This window comes from Macaca nemestrina, chromosome 11, assembly GCF_043159975.1.
Source record: "Macaca nemestrina isolate mMacNem1 chromosome 11, mMacNem.hap1, whole genome shotgun sequence".
Classification (NCBI taxonomy): Eukaryota; Metazoa; Chordata; class Mammalia; order Primates; family Cercopithecidae; genus Macaca; species Macaca nemestrina.
In genome coordinates, this window is record NC_092135.1 from 70,974,198 (window position 1) to 70,996,042 (window position 21,845).

The window sequence follows — 21,845 nt, forward strand, 5'->3', positions numbered from 1 at the left end:
TTTGCTCTGGGAATGCAGGGGAAGGAAGAGGAAAGTTTTAGGATAGAAACCTGGAATGTGGCTCTTAGCTTCCCACCCAGTTTGGGAGGAGAAATTGAAGAAGATGGCCAAATCATTTCCATTATTTCCATCACTGATGTGGTTCACTGTGCTTCTCCATGATGTTTGGTGTCGGGTTCATAGCTGCCTCCCTCAGAAAAGGAAGGAGACCGTCTGTAGTTTATAGTAGATTAGTCATCAACTCACAGGGTTGGAGTGGGTTTTAAAGTGGATTCATTCTGCTTTCCTAGCTGATGCGAGTCTCCCACTCCACACCCCACGTCTCATTGAACTCTCTTGGTGGTGGGTCACTGGCTACTAAAGAGGGTGGCAGATTTTCTTGTTGGCCAACTCTAAACCAGAAATCCTCTTTTTTTTTTTTTTTTTTGAGACAGGGTCTCACTTTGTGCAGTGGCACAATCATAGCTTATGGCAACCTTGAACTCCTGGGCCCAAACTATCCTCCCGCCTCAGACTCTCAAGTAGCAGGGACTACAGGAATGAACCACCACACCTGGCTAATTTTTATTTATTTATTTTTTGTAGAGATGGAATCTCACTATGCTGCCCAAGTTGGTCTTAAATGCCTGACCTCAAGCGATACTCCCACTTTGGCCTCCCAAAGAACAAGGAATTCTTTCTGTAACTTTCATCCACAGATAGCCTTGCCTCTTGATCATCAAAACATAATATAAGGTCTTAGTATTCCCTAGTTTTACCATCCCCTTTCCTTTCACCCTCCATCTTACGTTGGGGTTACCATGTTTTAACCCTTGCATTCACCCTTCTCAGGGAGTGTTCATTCCAGGTACTCAGTCCAAAGCTGTACCTGTCTGTCAGCAGCCAGGATGGTCTGATATACTTTCTATTTGACAGAAAACAGTTTGGGGTACAAACAAGAGCTGAGTAGCAGCAAGACCTAGGGTGGGAGCAGGATAGGTGGTAGGTGGCGAATTGAAGTGAGCCTTGTGTACTCATGGGCTATGACTTTCTCCCCATCCTCAGTCCTGACACCTGTGAATTCCTCTTCTAGCCAAGCCCTAGAAATCCCTGCTCTCCGTGCACCCTCACTTTATTCAACTCTGGCCCCATTCTCCTCATGCCACAAGAAGCTCCCAGTTACTCAACACAGCAAGCCCACGCAGCGGCCCATGCTGTGGCCGTAGGTTGTATCCAATTCATGTTTCCTAGTTGGGCTTCTGTTTGAGCACAGACATGTTTCCACGCAGCATTTCTGTGGCATAAGTGCTCCAACCAACTACATTCCTGTGCCTCCCATCTTTTACTTCTGGTAACAATGTTTTTGGTAAGGAAGTGTGTTGTGGAAGTTGATTTTTATTAATTGAAATATTAAATTACTTTATTTCAATAAGAATGTTTAGCTTATTTTTATTCTTACCATTGCTCTAACTAGAGAGTTACATTACTCTTATGGTAAAGATAGAGGAGGGGGAAAACATGAAACAATGGCTATTCTATTTTTTAGATTCTTATTTAAAGTTGAGTTCTCTCAGATATCCATACCTAAAGTCCTATTTACTGAACCCAACCTACTCTGTATAAGATACACTATATTTTGAACTAGAAATTCCATTTGACCCAGCCATCCCATTACTGGATATATACCCAAAGGATTATAAATAATGCTGCTATAAAGACACATGCACACATATGTTTATTGCTGCACTATTCACGATAGCAAAGACTAGAAATCAACCCAAATGTCCATCAGTGATAGACTGGATTAAGAAAATGTGGCACATATACACCATGGAATACTATGCAGCCATAAAAAAAGATGAGTTCATGTCCTTTGTAGGGACATGGATGCAGCTGGAAACCATCATTCTCAGCAAACTATCACAAGAACAGAAAAACAAACACTGCATGTTCTCACTCATAGGTGGGAATTGAGCAATGAGAAGACTTGGACACAGGATGGGGAACATCACACACTGGGGTCTGTCATGGGGTGGTGGGAGGGGGAAGGAATAGCATTAGGAGATATACCTAATGTAAATGACAAGTTAATGGGTGCAGCACACCAGCATGGCACATGTATACATATGTAACAAACCTGCACGTTGTGCATATGTAACCCTAGAACTTAAAGTATATATATATATTTTTTAAAAGATAAACTATTTTTCTAGGAGCAGTCTTGGAGGAAGAAGGGAAATATCTATGGTAGACACAGTACTGGTTGGTTCTATTCATATACCTAGTCTTCAACTCTTATTTTTTTATTTTTTTATTTTTTGAGACAGAGTCTCACTGTCACCCAGGCTGGAGTCATAGCTCACTGCAGCCTCGACCTCCTGGGCTCAAGCGATCCTCCTGCCTCAGCCTTCCAGAGTGCTGGGATTACAAGTGTGAGCCACTGTACCCAGTCAGCTTTTATCTTTTTTAGTTATTAAAAAAAAAATAGTAGAACAGCAGTCCTGTTGAGGAATAGAATCTTTGACTCTTTGACCTTGGTGTTATGGATAAATACACTAAACCAGAGCTTTCCTCAGTTTTTTGAAGATAAGACTCAGGGGAACAAAAATTGCAGAACAGTGATTCTAAGTGGTGGTCTTTTAATACACATGATGATAAAGCACATTTTATTAATTTATTCACTGATCTTTGTTAAAGAGGCTGAAATAATATTAGCATAAATATCAAGGCAGCAAGTTTGGCAAAATAATTTGCTGAATATTGAAAGCTCTTTTCAAAGAGTATCTTTTTTGTCATATCCAGGTCATGATAAAACAAGTTAAGTTTTTCTTCCTATATTGTATAAAAAGTAAACTGGCAACCTTACTTTTTGAAGAAGGGGGAAAGGGAAGTATGAATTAGGGACAGGAAAAAGAGGAAGGATCTAAATTCAGAAATACAGGCCCATATAAAACCACAAGATAGAAACATCCAGAGAAAGTTCAAAGACCTTTTTTCTAGTAAAGTTAATCCTTTCATAAAGTAGATTTTTATTTTTATTTTTACTTTTAGAAATGAGATCTCCCTGTGTTGCCCGGCTAGGCTCAAGTGATCCTCCAGCCTCGGCCTCCCAAAATGCTGGGATTGCAGGTGTGAGCCACTGTGCCCAGCCAAAGTAGATTTAATTTCTTAAAAAAATCGTCACTTGCAGGTATTGGATAAGCGGGTGATAGCTTTCCTGGGTTAGATGGCCATTGACTATGCAGCCGATAAGGTCTGAAAGAAGCTAGTGGTCACCGGGGAAGGAGAGGACGCTCCAGCACCCTACCAAAGTGAGTGCTATCATTGAATAAATAGATCTTAGCAATGCTGATATCCAAAAAGTGCAAAAAAGAAAATACTGTGTTTTAGCAATTTAAATATTCACATTGTAAAAAAAGTTTAAAATAAATTATAATTACTTAACTAATAAGATCTTTCAGAAATCACCAAAAACAAAAATGGCAGTTAAACAGAGGAGTGAGAAAGAATTAGAACATATGCAGAGAGGAAAAGGATTTAGGGATCAATAGCACATTTATTTATTAATAATTGCTTTGCAAAACTAAGAGCTATAATATAAAACAATTCTGAAGATGGGGAGAGGAAAGCTATTGAGGAGAGCATACCTGACCATAAAAGCTGAAAGAATAGATGGCTAAATATGACATCAAGGGTTATTAAAAGAATGAGAAAACCATAATTTCCATTAATTGCATGTATACCGTATGCTGGGCACTGCGCTCATGTGTGCACTTTCACAGCACTGATATTATTGCCAGTGAGAAGAGTGAGGTCAGAGGGGCATGGTGCCTTGCCCAAGTAGCTACTAACAGATCTGCTGGTAGATCTCTCTAGTAGGGGTCTTTCACCTGAATCATGCTACTTCCCTGTTGAAATATCTCTTATTTGGAAGTGATATGTATCAATGAAGTCAAATACTGTGCAAACTTGCTAACTTTGGGGCTGTCAGTTTTGTGACATTGAATGGAAAAGATCTGAAATGTTTTATTTATGCATCTGGAAAAGCCACAGTCTGAGAGAAAGTGATTTGTTAAAGTTACCTTACTGAGAGGTGGAGGGAGAGTTCAAACTCATGTCAATCTAATTCTAAAACCTTGCTTTTTAACGTTAGAACTATAATAGGGTCATTTTTGTTTTTAACTGGGCAAAAGTAACAGTGAAAAGATAAATGACTTATTTGAGGTCAACATGGATCTAAAAAATCAAGCAAAATAGGTCTGTGAATAGAGAAACTTAAGTCTACTTTTTTGGACTAGAAGATTGAAAACTTTAAAAAGTAAAATAATTCTTTAAGATTTCCTATTTTCATATAGTTCCACTTTTGATAATTAGCTGATGCTGCTATATATGCTTTCAGCCATTTAATAGTTAAATTTTTTTTGAAATTTAAGCAAAATTTTAAATTAAAATTTTTTTGACATTCTACTCAAATAGTGAAATGATTGGATTCAACCACCAAATGATTGATTTTCAACATTTACAGAGTTATGATGCCTTATTTTACTTTGATTTTTGTGACATGTCTGCTCTAACCCTTCAGTGTTGTGTGGTAGATACTTAACATTTAAAACAGCTTTGAAAGTTTATAAAACAACAGTTAGAATGCTACAAAATTGCCTTTTTTGTAAAAGCAATTCTGTTTTTTTTTTTTTTTTTTTTGGAGACAGAGCCTTGCTCTGTTGTCCAGGCTGGAGTGCAGTGGCGCGATCTTAGCTCACTGTAACCTCTGCCTCCCGGGTTCAAGTGATTCTCCTGCCTCAGTCTCCTGAGTAGCTGGGATTACAGGCACATACCACCATGCCTGGCTAATTTTTGCATTTTTAATAGAGACAGGGTTTCGCCATGTTGGCCAGGCTGGTCTCGAACTCCTGACCTCAAGTGATCCACCTGTCTCGGCCTCCCGAAGTGCTGGGATTACAGGCGTGAGCCACTGTACCCGGCAAAAACAATTATTTTAATACAGTGAGATGAAAATGTTGGATTTGACTTGATATACCTTGTAAATAAATTTATATAGATGACTTTTTATTGAATTCTGGTATATTCACTCAGTGCAGAATACATTTGAAAAATTAGAACATAATTTTATCAAGTAGCAGTCTTCCCTAACATGCTCTATGTATAAATAACTAGCCACTCAGATTTTTCATTCTTCTGGTCATAAATTGATCCCCTTGGAAAAATGATTCTTAAAGGAGAGAAAACTCAAGGGGAAAAATATGTATATATGGTCTAACTTTCACGTATGTGGGAGTGGAAATCTCAACCAAGTTTTTCAGCTACATCCATGATGCTTTGCCAAGCTCACTGGAGTTAAACCTGTACTCATACACCCTAGATTACTAGTTTCTTTGGTATTCAGTTGGAACTTAATTTTTTATGGTTTCAATAAAACATTCAAGTAATTGGATAGTTCCATTCACAAATAGCCAGTTCCCACATGGCACGGTGTATCACAGAGTAGCAGTGATTCTGTGAAGAATGTGGCTAGTTGCCTCCTGTCAAGTGGTGACATCCTGGAGAAGTGTGCTTCTCAGAGGTCAGCCTTTTTCTGTGACCCTTAGGTCAGTGTCAGTTGTGACTGATCCTACCTCAGTTCATCCGTATTCCCTGGGCTTGTTCCGCAGCGTAAGGCTTAGATGGATTCATATTGATCTTATCCTGCTTCAGACCTCTACCTTTGTTTTGGAAAGAATTTCTCTCCTCCTTCTTCCCTGACCCTGGAATTCAGAGGGACCCAGTACCGGAGGTCCCAAATACACTCTCCTCAGTCTTCCAAGAAGCCTAGGCAGCATTTCCACATCAGGATTTGCTTCAGAACCCGCTGGGGTACTTGTAAAAATTACACACCTTACGTCTTACATGACTTGGTTGAAATCTTTCCAGCTACAAAAGGTATAATGGAAGAATAACCAGAAACTATTTACTCACTATTCAACAAATGCGTTTTTAATGGAGAAGCTGCATAACTGTGTACCTGGCTGTGTAGTAGGTGCTAGGGTCCAGATGTAAACAGAACTGAGTTTTGACGTTAGGGAATTTATAGTCTGATGGGAATTAAGTGGGAAACATCAATGGGTGAAGAAAGGTGCTGTGGCACAGAAGAGGGAGCATTTAACTGTGCTCAGGAGACTCAGAGAGGTGGTCGGGGATAGAAGTTCACTGGGCAGAGAAGAGTGTTTGAAGCAGAGACACTAGTCTGTGTAGAAGTGTGGAGATGTGAGAGGTCAGTGTATATTGGGAAATGCAGGCAGTTCTTCGTGTGTATGGGAAATGAGATGACATCAAGTCAAAGTGGCTATAAGTGGTAAATGAATAACACAAGAAACTTTCCTGGAATTAGAACACTTGAGTTACAGATTGAAAGAGTTCACTGAGTGTCCTACCAGTGAATGAAAAAGACTCATTCCTAAACATATCCAATTAAAATTCAGGATTCCTGGGATCAATAGAGGATCCTAAAAGCTTTCAGAGAGGAAAAAATAATATAAAAATGGTTAATAATCAGTAACATCCGACTGCTCAGTAGCCACATTAGAAACTAGGAGAAAATGAAGTAATACTTTCAAAATTATATGGAAAATTGTTTCCTACCTAGAATTGTATGCCCAACCAGGCTACCAATCAAGACATTTTAAGATACACAGATTCTCACAAAATTCTATTCTGTGTGCTCTATTCAGGTAGCTAATGAGAGATATGTGTTGTCAAAACAAGGGAACAGAACAAGAAAGGGAAGACAGAAAATCCAAAGACAAGGTTCTCACAGACAAAAAAGATGAAGGAAATTCTTAGGATGGTAGCCAACAGGAGTCCCAGTCCAAGTCAGGCCTAGAGAGCAACCATTCCAGCCAGACTGAATCAGGATGAAGGGTCAAGAAGGAGTGTCTCTAAAAAATATATAGAACCAAAGAGTAAAAAAAAAAAAGAGAGAGAAATTACTTGTCTTAATTTTATTGAGAGAAGTTTTGCAGCTTCTGGGAGAGATTAATGAGGTGCATGTGTTAGGAGTGTAAAAAGCTAAACAAACAACAGTAAAAAAGCAAAAACAGGGCAACTAATAATTCTAAGAGAATCAAAAAGTTATACAAGAAAGGCAATGTAATTATTGAATCCTCCATGGCACTGCTGGGAGTAATGTTTACTTTGTTGGGTTACTGTAAACACTATTAACCAAATGTAACAGTGTGGTTGGAAGCTGGGAGGTTTGGGCAAGTGTGCCATGTTTGTATGCATGGAGGTAGAGGGTGATATATGAGAACTAAATTCTTGTCTTCCACAGGAGAGGTTAATAGATAATATCTGAAATGGAAAATCAAGAAATAGTAATGTAAGCACATTCTTTAGAAATACAGAGTTCAGTGCCAGAAGAAAATGCTAAAGGAGTTGAAATTAGTTGTGTCTAGAGAGTGGGAATTGGGTATGGGGAATGGGGAAGCAAGAAGCTTCTATTTCTTATGATAAGTTTTGTAGTTCAATTTCATTGTAATGCTTTTATAAAAATAATTAACAAAAATGTAAACCTAGTGTCTGTAATGCTTGCAAATGGTGTTTGACATTTGGTTGAACAAACTTTTTAGCTTGCATACTCTATATACCTACCTTGGCAACATCCCCAAATTTTATCCAAATTTTGTTCTTTTCCGTGTTTAACTAAATAGGAATTACAAAATGTTGGTAATGTAAACTATTGATTCATATATGTTTATAGACTATATTTGGATACTGTGATCTTTCCTTCACTCATATTTTTATGTGGAGTGTATCTTCTAAACTTTAGAGGATGAACAAATAACCTTTCCTCTTTCTCGCCTTCTCCCCAAAGTAGAGTAGCGTTTGACTTCGTGTGAGAAATGAGCATTCTTCAGTGACCTGATTTTCCTGAAATGGGATGGCTAGCCAGCTGCGTGCTAAGATCTTTGAGCTGCCTGTGCACTTTACTCAGCAGAGTCCCAGGCTTTTTATGGAGAAATGTTGCCAGTTTATATGGATACAAACCAACCCCTTCTACCTTTTTATTTTGAAAAAAAAAAAAAAAAAAAAAAACCTCAACAGAAGAATGGAAAGAGTAGTAAAATGCCCAGATACTTGTCACCTAGATGGGCTAGTTCTTAACATTTTGGCACACTTGCTTTCTCTCTCCCTCTCTCTATTCCCATGTACTTTTTTGGGTGTGTGTGTCGGAGAACAGGGATGAGGACTGAACCATTTTAAAGTAAATTATAGACATCATACTTTAAAATGTCTACATGCATTTCCCAAGCAATACATCCAAGGACATCCATCTATAAAACAAAAATACCATTATTTGCCATGGATGAATTAATATCATCTAATGTATAGTTAATATTTAGATTTCCCTAATATCCTAATAATATTTTCTATAGTTTTTTAATTCAGAATCCAGTGATCATAAATTATATTTAGTCATTGTGTTTCTTTCTTTCTTTCTTTTTTTTTTTTTTTGAGATGGAGTTTTGCTCTTTGCCTAGGCTGGAGTGCAGTGGCACCATCTCAGCTCACTGCAACCTCCGCCTCCTGGGTTCAGGCAATTCTTGTGTCTCAGCCTCCCAAGTAGCTGGAATTACAGGTGCCTGCCACCACACCCGGCTAAGAGACAGGGATTTGCCATGTTGGCCAGGCTGGTCTCGAACTCCTGACCTCAACTGATCCACCTGCCTTGGCCTCCCAAAGTACTGGGATTACAGATGTGAGCCACCACACCCAGCCTAGTCATTGTGTTTCTTTAAGTTTTCCTTATGCTAGAAGTTTCTCTGCAAAACAAAACAAAACAGAAAACAAAAAAACCTTTCATGACATTCACAATTATGAGGAGCCTAGACCAGATGTTTTGTAGAATGTCCTAGAAATATAGATTTGTCTTTTTGCTCCCTCATAAGGTTCTGGTGTATGCTTTTTGCAAGAATACGTGCACCAACTTTTTTATCCACCATTTTTAAAGTTTTTATGTAGGTTCAAAATTTTAGCCCAATTTTAGTTCAGTTTTTGTGTTTGTAAGTCTCATTAATCTATGGTTTGGCATAGGGTGTTAAGAATGGCCACTTACCTGGAGAATAGTAAAACTCTTTAGACCGTAGGAAAGATCACTAGAATAATCTCTGGGAGGGGTAATACGTTTCTCTGGAAACAAGCATAATATTTTTTAACGTCCTTGGCAGTATTCTTTGGATGACTTAATATATTGTAATCAAGGGCAAATTTTTCTACTCTTTAAGTTTTGTTACAATATACAGTCCAGGGAGCCACTTCTGGCAAACACTTGACCAGCTTTTCTGTTATCCCTAAGTTGAAAGTTTGTTTTTGGAGTCTAAACATTGATTGTGTGTTCGGTTTGCAACCCTTTGGCTGTCCGTGTACCAGGATGCTCAGCGGCTTAGGCTGTGTATATTTTGTGTGAAGTGAGCGCAGCGTGGAGAGGTGGCATGCCTTAGATGCCAGGGGAGCTATGCAAGCTTGCTGTGGAAAGCGTGCTTCCCGCCTGTCAGGGCTTCCTGATAGGAGACCTGGTGACACAGTAGCCTTTCGGCAGAGCTCCTCGGGATGGGTAGTGCTGCTGCAGGTTTTGTCGGGGAAATCTGAGCCATTTCTCCGTGGACAGCTGGGTTTCAAAGTCTGGGCAGGTTGTTGTTGAATTTTGCGTGGGCTGCCAGGGTGAGTGTTTTCATTTCGATTTGTTTATAATCTTGCTTTTCTTCTTCTTAAGTCACCATGACTTTCTGGAAGTTTCACAGGACTCATTCGTGATATATTATCTAAAGTAGGATTCAGAGGATTTAGCCTAATATATTTGTAATTCAGCTTTTCTTTTTCTCTCTTTCTGCAGATTTTGTGGAAGTATAATACTTTGTCATTATGAGATGTCGTCTCTCGGTGCCTCCTTTGTGCAAATTAAATTTGATGACTTGCAGTTTTTTGAAAACTGCGGTGGAGGAAGTTTCGGGAGTGTTTATCGAGCCAAATGGATATCACAGGACAAGGAGGTGGCTGTAAAGAAGCTCCTCAAAATAGAGAAAGAGGTAAGGTCTTTTCCAGCTGACAGAAACAGTCACGATACCACTTATGTAAACTTTTTCAACCTCGAGTTAGAGGGTCACAGGGTTGCAACGGATCTTGCAACGCCTTTGGGGCTGATCCATGAGGCCGTTCCCAATTTCCATTCTGGGAGCCCCATAAATAGAAATTATTGCAGCGTGTGCTTTAGGGTTGAGTTCTACTAGGGGTCAGCTGAAGTAAGAGGATTTCTTTCCAGGGCGTGAAAGACCGAATGTTCTCTGAGCTCTCCTGGAGGAAGAGGTGAGATTTCAGACCTTCCCAGGGTTCAAACGTTTCTCTTCCCTAGGGCAGCCAAGAGGGGTCGGTAAAGAGTAATGTGTAAAGTTTTTATACCCTTTCCATTTTCTCTGCTTGAACTTCTGGTCATCAGCAATTGTCTTTTAAAAGATAAAAGGCATATTTTTTTTTAACTGAAATATGCAGTACCTGTTTCTTGGATTTCACCTCTACTTAAGGCTAACAGTGATGGGCTTTGTATTATATAGAAGTAATAGGTGCCAGACAGAGAGCTGCCCTGCTAGTAAAATCAGAAAAGGGTCTTGGCTTTCGGAGCCTGGGATTTATGCTGGTCCTAGATGAGCTCAGAGCTCTTAGAACTTTCATCCTTATCAGGAATGAGATATAACATGGTTGTCACATTCAGTTTGGTACCATGAGAATAAAACTAATTGCAGAGCTGACCTGCAGGGACTCAGCAGCATTGATAACTTCAGTAGCGACCCTCTGGAGCTGGTTTTGGTCATTTCTATTTATGTCCTGTTTTGGCTAATTATTGTTCAATATCTTTTTAAAGTGAACTTTCCCATAAATATCCTTTAATCTCCCTGAATGATTTCATTTTTTTCGTTAATTGCTGCCAGTGAACCATAGCAATTGATTAGAGAAGGAAACCCAAATGGTAGCACTTTGTGGGTTTCCTCCCAGCAGTGCTATGTAATTGTGTGATCACCAGCTGTGTTTCCAATTGTTGAAGTCAGGTTAGAAGGACTGAGATATCTCTACCTTGGTGTATCTATAGGTTTTTGGAAGGTATTAAGAAATGAGAGCTTTTAAAGCCCATCCGTACACAAAACAGAAGGGTACTGGATATAAGAAAGTCACTTTCCCTTGCCCCCATTTCTCAATCAGCAAAAATTTTTTATAGTAGCCAAGTACGAAATCCATGTCTTACCTTTCACTGAATCTAGCCCTTTTAGCTGATCAATTCATTAAGTCCTTTATAGGAAGCATTATTGTCCCCGTTTTATAGATTGGGAAATAGAGCTTTATAGATTGCGTTTTATAGATCGTGAAATGTATTAAGCTGCCCCAGGAGGGGCAAATGAAATCCAGGAGGCTAGAACCCTATTCTTTAGTTTCTAACTTTGAAACCTCTAATTGACCAGGTATGAAGAGAAAACTAAACCTGCTCCATCCATTTATAGTCAGTTATTTATACATATGCTAATATTTTAAGCTTTAGATTATACAACTTTAGTGAAAGGAACATGTTCTTATATGATTGTTCGGTGTGAGAAAGATTTTATGAGACATGAAACAGATTTTGATAGGAAAATATTAATTGTAACCCATTTACTCCACTCCCCCCTACCCAAGTATACCTACATAATACCTCTTCTTCTATTCTTGGGAGAGCCAGGAAAATGACATAGGAAAGTACAGGAGTGAAAGCAGGAATTGGAAACTGCCAAATCCTGCTTTTGTGCAGGTATTTAACATGAATGTAGATAATTCAGAAATTCAGTTGATTCCAGTAAACTGTAAGAGCATAACTCATACACCTTTAAGTAGGAAAAACAAAACCTCCACTTTTGCTTTGGGGCTTAGTCAGTGATTATGAGTGATAAAGAGACACAGTAAATTATGGCAAAGGATCCCCATTTGTACTAAAACAACATGAGTTTAAGACGTAAAAAGTTATGGCGAGGAGTTGACAGTTACTAACAAGGAAATATACATTTCTTATGTAAATAATTTTATACTTTATGAAATGTGTGTTGGCTTCTGGCTAGGTGTTTTCTAAGTGATAAGATAAAGGTAATAAGCCCTGGATTTTTTCCAAATTTATAGATCCAGTTCCACGTCACTTGGTTGTTTTTTGCCAATGAGTTTTAGAGACAATGGAACACTTAATAAAATGTTTGCTGCTCATTTCATGTGACTCTTTAAGAATTACTTAATATTAGACTAAATATATGTTCTATAAACTTAGCAAAATGTGGAGAAAATATATACCAAACTCTAACTTTGTTTATGTGAGTGGAGAAAGGAAGACTGTTTACTTTCACTTTATTTGCAGACCTCTAGTGTGATGAGTATGTACTACTTTTCTCTGTTTTAGTGGTTATAATATTACTTTATTTAAAAACAAAAAAGAAAGACTGTATTTATTTAAAATCTCTGTCGCTCTTTAAAACGTTTTTTAAAAAAATTTTTAAACCTAGAGAACAATTAAAAGAATACTACCATGAACTCTAGTACATTATATTCTTCCCCTAGACTCACCATTTAGTAATGTTTTACATTTGCTTTTTCTCTATTTATTATTGATTTACATGTATTCATATATAGTATGATTTTTGCTGAACCATGAGAGTACATTATAGATGCCATGTACCTTTATCCCTAAATACTTCAGCATCTCCCAAAACACAACCACAGTACAATTAACAAATTCAAAAAATTTAACAATGATAACAGTAATGTTATTTGTTATACAGTCTATATTCACATTTTGCCAACTTTTGCAATGTGAGCTTTTGATGGCAATTTTTCCAACCCAGGATCCAATCCAGGATCATATATTGCATGTCATCAACATGTCTGTTTAGCCTGGCTTAATCCAGAACCGTTTCTCTGCCTTTCTCTGTCTTTTAAGATGTAGACATTTTGGAAGAGTATAGGACAATTGTTTGTAGAATGTCTCTCATTTGGGGGGGTGATTTCCTCCTCCAGCCCCCAGCCTAGTCAGAGTTTATGTCGTTTTGGGAGGAAAACTACATAGGTCATGTGTCCTTGGTGTGTCTTAATGGGTGTCTTGTGATGTTGGTTAGTCTCATTATTGGTGATGTTAGTTTTGAATCCTTAGTTAAGAGGAGTTTACCCAATTTCTCCACAGTAAAAGAAAATACCTATTTTTCCTTTGTAATTAATAATTAAGCTATTGGTAGATACTTTGAAGCTAAGTAAACATCTTTCCTCAGCAAACATTTACTAATGATTTTAGCATCCATTGATGATTCTTGTTTGGATCAAATAGTATTATGATGGTTTACTGTGCAGAAAGTAAAAAGTTCTAGCATAAGTGAGTTTGCCCTTCTTTTTTCCTTTCATCCTTTATTCATCCATCCATTTGTGTAGTTATTGTTTGATTGTATACTTAAAGACTTTTTGGAATTCAGAATGTTATAATCCATTAGTGTTATTCATTTTCATGCTTAACTTATCCCAAATTTCGCAAATAAGAGCTCTTTCCAGCTGACTCTTGTGTCCTTTTGACATGTCACCAACATTTTTTGATGATTTTCTTACTTCAGGCACAAAAAGATGTACTAGGCTCATTTACTTCCTGTCTCATTCCTGGAGTCAGCCATGTTTTCAAGAAGCCCTGAGTCAATAGACCTGATTTTGGAGTATATTATTTAGGAGCCAAGATTTGGGTACTAGGATTGTTTACTTTAGACTTTTTTAAAAAGAACATTGTCTTTTTGGCAGAAATTATAGAGAAATTTTATTTATGAAAGCATTTAATTTGAAATGTAAACTCATGAGTCTGGTTAGCTAGCATCTGTGATACACTGCTATTAGGAATGTAAATTGGTAAACCTTTCTGGAGAAGAGTTTAGCAAAATGTATCAAGAATCTTAAAATGTTTACTTCTTTGGGCCAGGAATCTTACTCTGGGACTTTATCCTAAGGAAATAATCAGAGATGTGCAGAAAGATGGATATAATTATAGGATTCTTCTCAGATGTATAACAAGGAAGAATTGGAAGTTACAAACTATGTTGCAGCATGTAATTGATTTCTCTTCCATTTGGAAGAACATTTAGAAAGCAAGGAAAATGCTCATTGTATAGTGCTAAGTGGTGAAAGGAAGTTACAAAACATTATATACAATATGATCCCAGGTGTAGGTTTTATGTCTGTATAGTGCTTTTATTTTTCCTATACTGTACTTTGTTTTTCATATTTTCCTATGATGATTTTACATTTCTTTTCCCCGCAGCATTTTATCGTGAAAAATTTCAAACATAAAGGTGAAAAAGTTTTGTAAATATTTGCATACCTACCATCTAGTGCCTATCATTAATATAAATACTTGCTTTATAAGATGTGTATGCAGCTGTCTAACCTTCCATTTATTAATTCATTTTTGATATATTTCAAATAAGTTGCAGGCATCAATATGCTCCTTCTTAAACACTTCATTGTGTATATTTTTACTAGAGTTCAGTATGTGTTTGCAGTTTTGTTTTCTTCTGGGGTAGAATTTACCTCAAGTTTTGAGAAATGTAAATACCACATGACCCACTTATTTACTTTTATAATCAGAAAAATTCAATTTAAAGACATATAACTGTGACAATCTATATCACTTTCAATCTATATCACTTTCTCTCTCTTTTTTTTTTTTTTTTTGACATGGGGTCTTGCTCTGTTGCCCAGGCTGGAGTACAGTGGTACGATCTCTGCTCACTGCAGCCTTTGCCTCCCGGGTTCAAGCGATTCTCCTGCCTCAGCCTCCCGAGTAGCTGGGACTACAGGCACTTGCTACCATGCCTCGGTAATTTTTTGTAGTTTTAGTAGAAACAGGATTTCACCGTGTTAGCCAGGATGGTCTCGATCTCCTGACCTTGTGATCCGCCCACCTCGGCCTCCCAAAGTGCTGGGATTACAGGCGTGAGCCACCACGCCTGGCCAATCTAGTGAATTGAGTTTTGTAAACCTCTTTAGCATATCACACAGCACTAATTTTCCACTCTCAATATGCAGCTGTAAAGTGTTTAATGTTTACTTTCATATTGCTTTTCCATAGCAGTGCAAGACCTCAGTTTAGCTTGTTTACATTATTTGCAGATTTACTTACAGTGTACTATTTATTTCTGTTTTTAAAAGTGTTTGCAATAGGAGAAAATCATATGATCTTAAGCATATACACCAAAGGTAAGAAAGGAAGCCACTGTTGTATCTTTTTGATGAATTCCAGATGAGCTGGGATCAAATTGAACTGCTTAGGCAGAAATTTGAGGGACGAGTAGAAGTGGCACTGAAAGACATTGTGACCGCAATGTCCTATTTACATCTACTGCCCAGAGGAGAACACTCCAACATGACAGAGTTCATCAGCTTGAATGTTAACTTTTGAAAACAATTAATTGGCCTGGCGCAGTGGCTCATGCCTGTAATCCCAACAATTTGGGAGGCCGAGGCGGGTGGATCACGAGGTCAAGAGATCGAAACCCCGTCTCTACTGAAAATACAAAAATTAGCCAGGCCTGGTGGTGGGCGCCTGTAGTCCCAGCTACTCAGGAGGCTGAGGCAGGAGAATTGCTTAAACCCAGGAAGCGGAGGTTGTAGTGAGCTGAGATGGCGCCAGTGCACTCCAGCCTGGGTGACAGAGTGAGACTCCGTCTCAAAAACAAAACAAAAACAAAAAAACATAATTAGTCACAGCAACTTAATTGTGCTCTTGTGGTATATTTGATAATACATTGAACAAGATATGTCTGTACATAGTATTTTTTTTCTGTCTGGAAAAGATGGGAACCTGACAGCCTTTATGTTAACTTGCAATCTGTTGATATTCAATTGATATTAGGAAACCACATTTAAGTATGAGATACGAAAGAAACACAATTCCTTTTTATTTTCTCAAAAGAATCAAAAGGAAATAGAATCCTTAAGAGGTAATATACAAGGCCTTTTCTTCATCTGTCTTGGCTTTTGTAAGACACCATTACCCTTATTTTAAAAGTAAAAGCATCCTACCAAATTTCACTGCTTTAGAAATGTTGGAAGCCAGATAAATTCAAGTTTCAAATGTATTCCACATTATAAATATTTATAGATAAGGAGAGAAGATCAGTGTGTCAAACTGGTTATAATAACAGGAACTGTCAATAATTTTTATATAAAGGGAAAAATATCTGTTTGAAATAGGAAATGTAATGTTGAAATTGACAGAGAACCAAGAGCAAAAAATAAAAAGCTTTTATTATACTCAGTTAATGTGGGATTGTTTAGTGATTTATGGAAGGCTAAATGTTATCACTTTATTAGCTCATGGGAAGGAGATGCTTCTTTTCTATGCAGTTCTATTGCTTTTTATTAATAAATTCTTTACATTTGTTTTAATTGCAAGTGCTATTTTAAATATTTCCCCCTGCCCCAAACACAATAACAAGAATAATGCCACATTTACTTTCCTTGTAAATCCTCTCAATATTTAAGTGTATTGATGGGACCAATGCAAATAAAAATTAAGTATCTTAGATATTTGACAACTGCTATTGAGTTCTGGCATAGTTTCTGTAATAACTTGTCCAAAGTGGGTGCTCAAGAGTGGCCACTGGTATTTTTAAGCATGGAGAGAGCTTTCTTAACTATACCAGAGCTAATGTTTTAAGTTGGTACAAGTTGAGCATCCCTAATCTGAAAATCTGAAATTCAAAAGGCTCCAAAATCTCAAACTTTTTGAGAGTAGATGTGACACACAAGTGGAAAATTTCACACCTGACCTCACGTGACAGGTCACAGTCAAAACTTTGTTTCATGCCTAGCATTATTTAAAGTATTGTATGAAATTACCTCCAGGTATAAGACATAGATGAAACATAAATGATTTCATGTTTAGCCTTGGGTCCCATCCCCAAGATACTTCATTGTATATATGCAAATATTCCAAAATCTGATAAAATCCAATTACTTCTGGTCCCAGGCATTTTGGGAAAGAGATACTCAACCTGTACTTTCAAATGTACCCATTTATGGCTGAAGAATATTTGTTATAGCATCTCCACATGCCTAGTCTCTTCCCCTTCACTCAGGAGTTCCTTTGTGAGTTATTAAAATAAATAATCTCATATAAAATTTTTCTCTCCACAGTTAGAATTTACTCATTCTGGATTTTATCCTTTTAGGTCAGTGGTTCTCCAAGTGTGGTCCCTGGACCAGCAGCATTAAGCATCACCTGGGAAATTGTTAGAAATACAAATTCTTGGGCCTCACCCCATGCCAAATGAGTCAGAAACTGGGAGGTAGCGCCCAGCAATCTGTGTTTTAACCAGCTTTCTAGTTGTTTCTGATGTCCACTAGAGTTTGAGAACCACTACTTATATTGTACCTAGTCAATCATATGCTAAATATAGACAGTATAACTTCAGTTTGGAATTTTGGGTACCTTGTCAAAAAGTGGCGGAGAGGTTTTCGCTCTTAGAGGCCTTTAGGCTCTTAACTTCACCCATGTAGATGACCACCTATGCACATAATGAACCAAAGGCTGACTTAGGAATGGCAAATGTACATGAAACCTCAGGCAAATACTGTCAGATTCCAACCCCTTCTCACACTGGTACTAATCTGACTTTCCAGCCTTTTTTTCCTTCCCTCCCTCCCTCCTTCCTTCCTTCTGTTGTTTTTTGTTTGTTTGTTTTTGTTTTTTGTGTTTTTTGTTTTTTTTGAGACAGGGTCTCCCTCTGTCCCCCAGGCTGGAGTATAGTGAGCTCACTCTAGCCTCGAACTCCTGGGCTCAAGCCATCTTCCCAGCTCAGTCTCCCAAGTGGCTGAGATTACAGGTGCAAGCCCTCTCACTCAGCTGTTTCATTTTGTCTTTTTAAATTTTCCGACACGATCTCTCCACTCCTGTCCAACTGTTCTTCTGTATTACTTTTTAAATTTCTATAGCCTTGTTCACATTCTTTCCTTCACTTGTAATACCTTTGTCTTCCCTGTCTGGGCAGATCCTACCCATTCTTCAGCTATAATTATTTCCTTCTCTATGAAGCATTCTCAGTCATACAAGCATATTTTCTTTTTCTCTTCTGAATTTATACCACGTAATACCCATAGTACTAATTTGACCGATGGTTAAAACTGCCTGTGACTCTGCATTCCAGTGAGAAATTGTCACTGAATTTTTCGTGTGAACATGCTATGTCTTCTCATCTGAAAAGCAGGGCTAATAATAGTACCCACATCATAGACTTATTGAGAGGACTGAGTGAGATCGTGCATGTGAAATGTATGTAGAAGAGTGCTTGACTCATAGGAAGACTTGGATAACTGTTAACTATCACTTGCATCTTCACAACTGTACCCCACAGTCAGAACAGCAGCTAGATGTCATCTTTTGTGAAAATGTTAATTAGTTGATATCTAGGCCTCATGCTGAGAAGGGATCAGATGCCACAAATACAGTTAGCAGCAAAGACAATCTGGCAAGGCTCAGTGTGAATACCACGAGCAAGTACATGTGTGGTGTGTTTGATGTCCTGTAGTGAGCTCTCTGAGGGCAGGACTGTCTTTGTAGCTGACGCTGTCACCAAACAGGTCATGATCACTCTACCACGTACGGCTACCGCTGTGAGCCTGAATTTGGTGAAGGGCTTTATACCATTGCCCTCTTCTTCTTCACAGTCACTTTATACGATTATAATCTGCATTCGATGGAAACTAAGGCTCAGGGAAATTAAGCAGCCTGCCTAATATAAACAGCATTGTTCACGTGGGTCTTCCTTGCCAGCCACACAACACCTGCCATTGTGCTTTGCTTCTAGTGAACATTGAAGTATTTGTTCCTTGTTACCTGGTATTGTGTCGCAGTGGACATCCCTCTCATTCTTGTTCATCTAGGAAAGGTATCTCATATTGACATACCTACATTTTCATTTACTCTGCTTTGAGCTGTGAAGAGGGTAGAACTGGTGTGTCTTTACCGTGTCACTGTGAGTACAGTAACATACTTGCATTCACCTACATAGTAACAAACTCTTAGGTATTGCCCTTGCTCTAGGGTTCCTGATGTCTGGTTTTTATAAATGCCCTTGCTTTTGTGCCTTTTAGACAGGCATGCCATTTCTGCTTAAGGAATTTTAAACATGTCACTGTGCAGTGCTTTAACATTGTGCTATGTATATAAATCATCATTTTGAATTAGAGAGTAAGCAATTTAAAATAATGGATCGTTTTATTTGATAATTAACATAGTCATCATCCAGAAGTGTATATTGAACAGCCATCCATCACTCTGCTCTTTTCTACCAGACATTTCTGTTACTGGGAGCTTGTAATCTGAGACACTCCAAGGTGAACTGCTATAAAGGCAGTAGAGGAAATTGGACACATGTTGAGCAAATAAATGTATTAAATGAGTAACATGTTTTACTGATATGTCTGAAGATAACTCAAACCTTAGGAGAGAGGTCAGTGAGGAAGAGCCACCAGAAAGGCTTCTCCTGGGACCAAGAGGAGTTTAGAAAATTACCTGAATTATAACTAATGTTCTTACCATGTTATGTGAAATGTAGTTACACTAAGAAAACACAACTGATTTTTTTTAGATGATTAGTATGACTATAAAAATGTTTTATTTGCAAGCCAAAGCCCCTAATCCTTCTCATTTTTGCTTCTTAGTCTTTTAAAATTTAAAAAATCCTTTCAAAGCTTTGTTAGATTACGTATTTACCTGTATGTGGAGGTTATTTTCGGTTTGCCTTATGAGAAACATTGCAACTGTTATTTCACCTTTTCATTAAAGTCTTATTGATCTCAGCATATTGAGCAATAAACATTTCAGTTAGTTAATATTTGTTCTATAGCCATGCTCAAAATGTTATGCTGAAGTAAAACCAATTAATGTATTTCAGTAAAAATGTTATAGCCTGAGTAGCTGATGTTATACAAAGCTCGGCTCTTGCTGTTAGAAGAAAAATAGTATACAGCATGAATTCAATTCCTGAGAAACTCAAAGCCTAATATAGAGAATTGAGAAATTGAAAAATTGGAGGAGAGAAAAAGCAGCCCGTAAGTATTTCAGATAGTTTCAGAATTGGTATGACTGGCTCTTAGTCTTCAAAAATAGAATTATCTCACTTGAATATTTTAAAAGTACCTAGAATTTTCTTCTCTGTTCTGTAGTGGAGACAGGAAGTCACTGACATGAAATTACCCAAAAATAGAAGCCATGTTATCAATTTTTTTTCACTGATGCTTGACTTGTACTCCCGGTTAGGACATCCAGTTTCTGTTTGAACACTGCCATTGATGACATATGAGATGCAGGCTGCTCTAGTTTGGAACGGTTTCTTAGAAAGTCCTTTATAATGTAACTTCCAGCCATTGATCCTGGTCCCTGCCTCTGGGGCTGTATACAACGAATCTTATGTTCTTCCATGTATCAGCTTCTAGAGGATGGCATCTGTACCTTATTGATCTTTGCACTTTCTGGACTCTACACAGTACCTGGTCCACAATAAGCAATCAATAATGGATAGGATATAAGTGAACAGAATAATAAACATAGTGATCACATCTCAACTTTCTCTTCTTTGTAAGATTTACAGAAAGGTTTCACTACTGCTGAATCTTCAGAAAAGAATAAAGCTTGCCATTCCTAGCCTACTTTATAGCCTTTTCTTCTCCGTGTTTGGCTGATTTTTTGAGTTCTTAGTAAATTACTTTGTCTTTGAATGAAGGGTTCCGTTCTATAGCAGCTAGAAAGGATATTTTCCTGGCCATGGTTCTTATCTGGTTTATTTTTGAACATATTTCCCAAAAGGAATCCAAGATGCTTTTTCTTAGCCCTGCTAATATCAGATGTTCACTGATTCATGACCTGAGAAAAATTAAGGTGTCCTAAATGAAATGAGACTGCCAGGATTTTAATGACTTGAAAATATTACTCTGATCCCTGATACTGTTCTTCAGGAAAATAATGCTTGGCAGAATTCGTTGCATTAGAGAAGCAGCACTGGCAAGTATGAAAATGTTTGTTAAAGAGGGAGGAGACTGTATGGCAGCCCTGCTTTCCAGAGATCATATTCAGCAAGTAATGTACAAAATCAGCTGATCTCACGGCATTTTAAAAACATGCCGAGCAGTGCTTCCTTTAGTGGGAAACTGAATTGCTTCCATTATTGAAACATAGAATCTACCTTAAGAAACATATACTCATAGGCGGGCAGATCACCTGAGGTCAGGAGTTCGAGACCAGCCTGGCCAACATGTTGAAATCCCATCTCTACTAAAAATACAAAAATTAGCTGGTGCCTGTAATCCCAGATACTCGGGAGGCTGAGGGAGGAGAATCGCTTGAAACCGGGAATTAGAGGTTGCAGTGAGCCGAGATCGCACCGTTGCAATCTAGCCTGGACAGCAAGAGCAAAACTCCATCTCAAAAAAAGAAAAAAAAAGGAAAGAAAAAGAAATATATACTCATTTTTATTTCAGTCACTTGGTGGGTATTTTAAAATATAATGCAAAGTTTAGTGAGCATCCGCTGCTGAACAAATCTTTAAAGTTGTGAAAGTGAGGGACTTTGTCTCCCTAAAACCTCAGGATGTCTTTTTAACTACACAGTAAAGCCTAGGCCTCTAAGTGTGGCTTGCATTCTTCCATGGGAAAAACCTTCTGTGCAAAGAAGCCTGGGGATTGTAGTAAGGCCAGGACACCTCTCTCAGACCAGTGAGGCTCTGTGGGAAATCCTGATTCTGGATATACTGACCTCAAGTGTTGACCAGACCAAGAGCAGA

The 21,845-nt window shown here is 38.0% G+C and overlaps 1 protein-coding gene across 4 annotated transcripts in view; it reads left to right on the plus strand.

Annotated features, from left to right (window-relative positions):
* MAP3K20 (mitogen-activated protein kinase kinase kinase 20) overlaps positions 1–21,845 on the plus strand; it is a 193,917-nt gene that overhangs the window by 5,738 nt on the left and 166,334 nt on the right. For 2 of the 4 annotated variants that reach the window (XM_011743951.3, XM_011743954.2), the window contains exon 2: positions 9,866–10,058. In XM_011743951.3, the coding sequence (XP_011742253.2) occupies positions 9,900–10,058 (159 nt within the window). In that variant the 5' untranslated portion in view covers positions 9,866–9,899. Of the gene's footprint in view, positions 1–9,338; positions 9,694–9,865; positions 10,059–10,089; positions 10,336–21,845 lie in introns of those variants that run through there. The other 2 variants (XM_011743952.3, XM_011743953.3) reach the window with 2 other exon arrangements.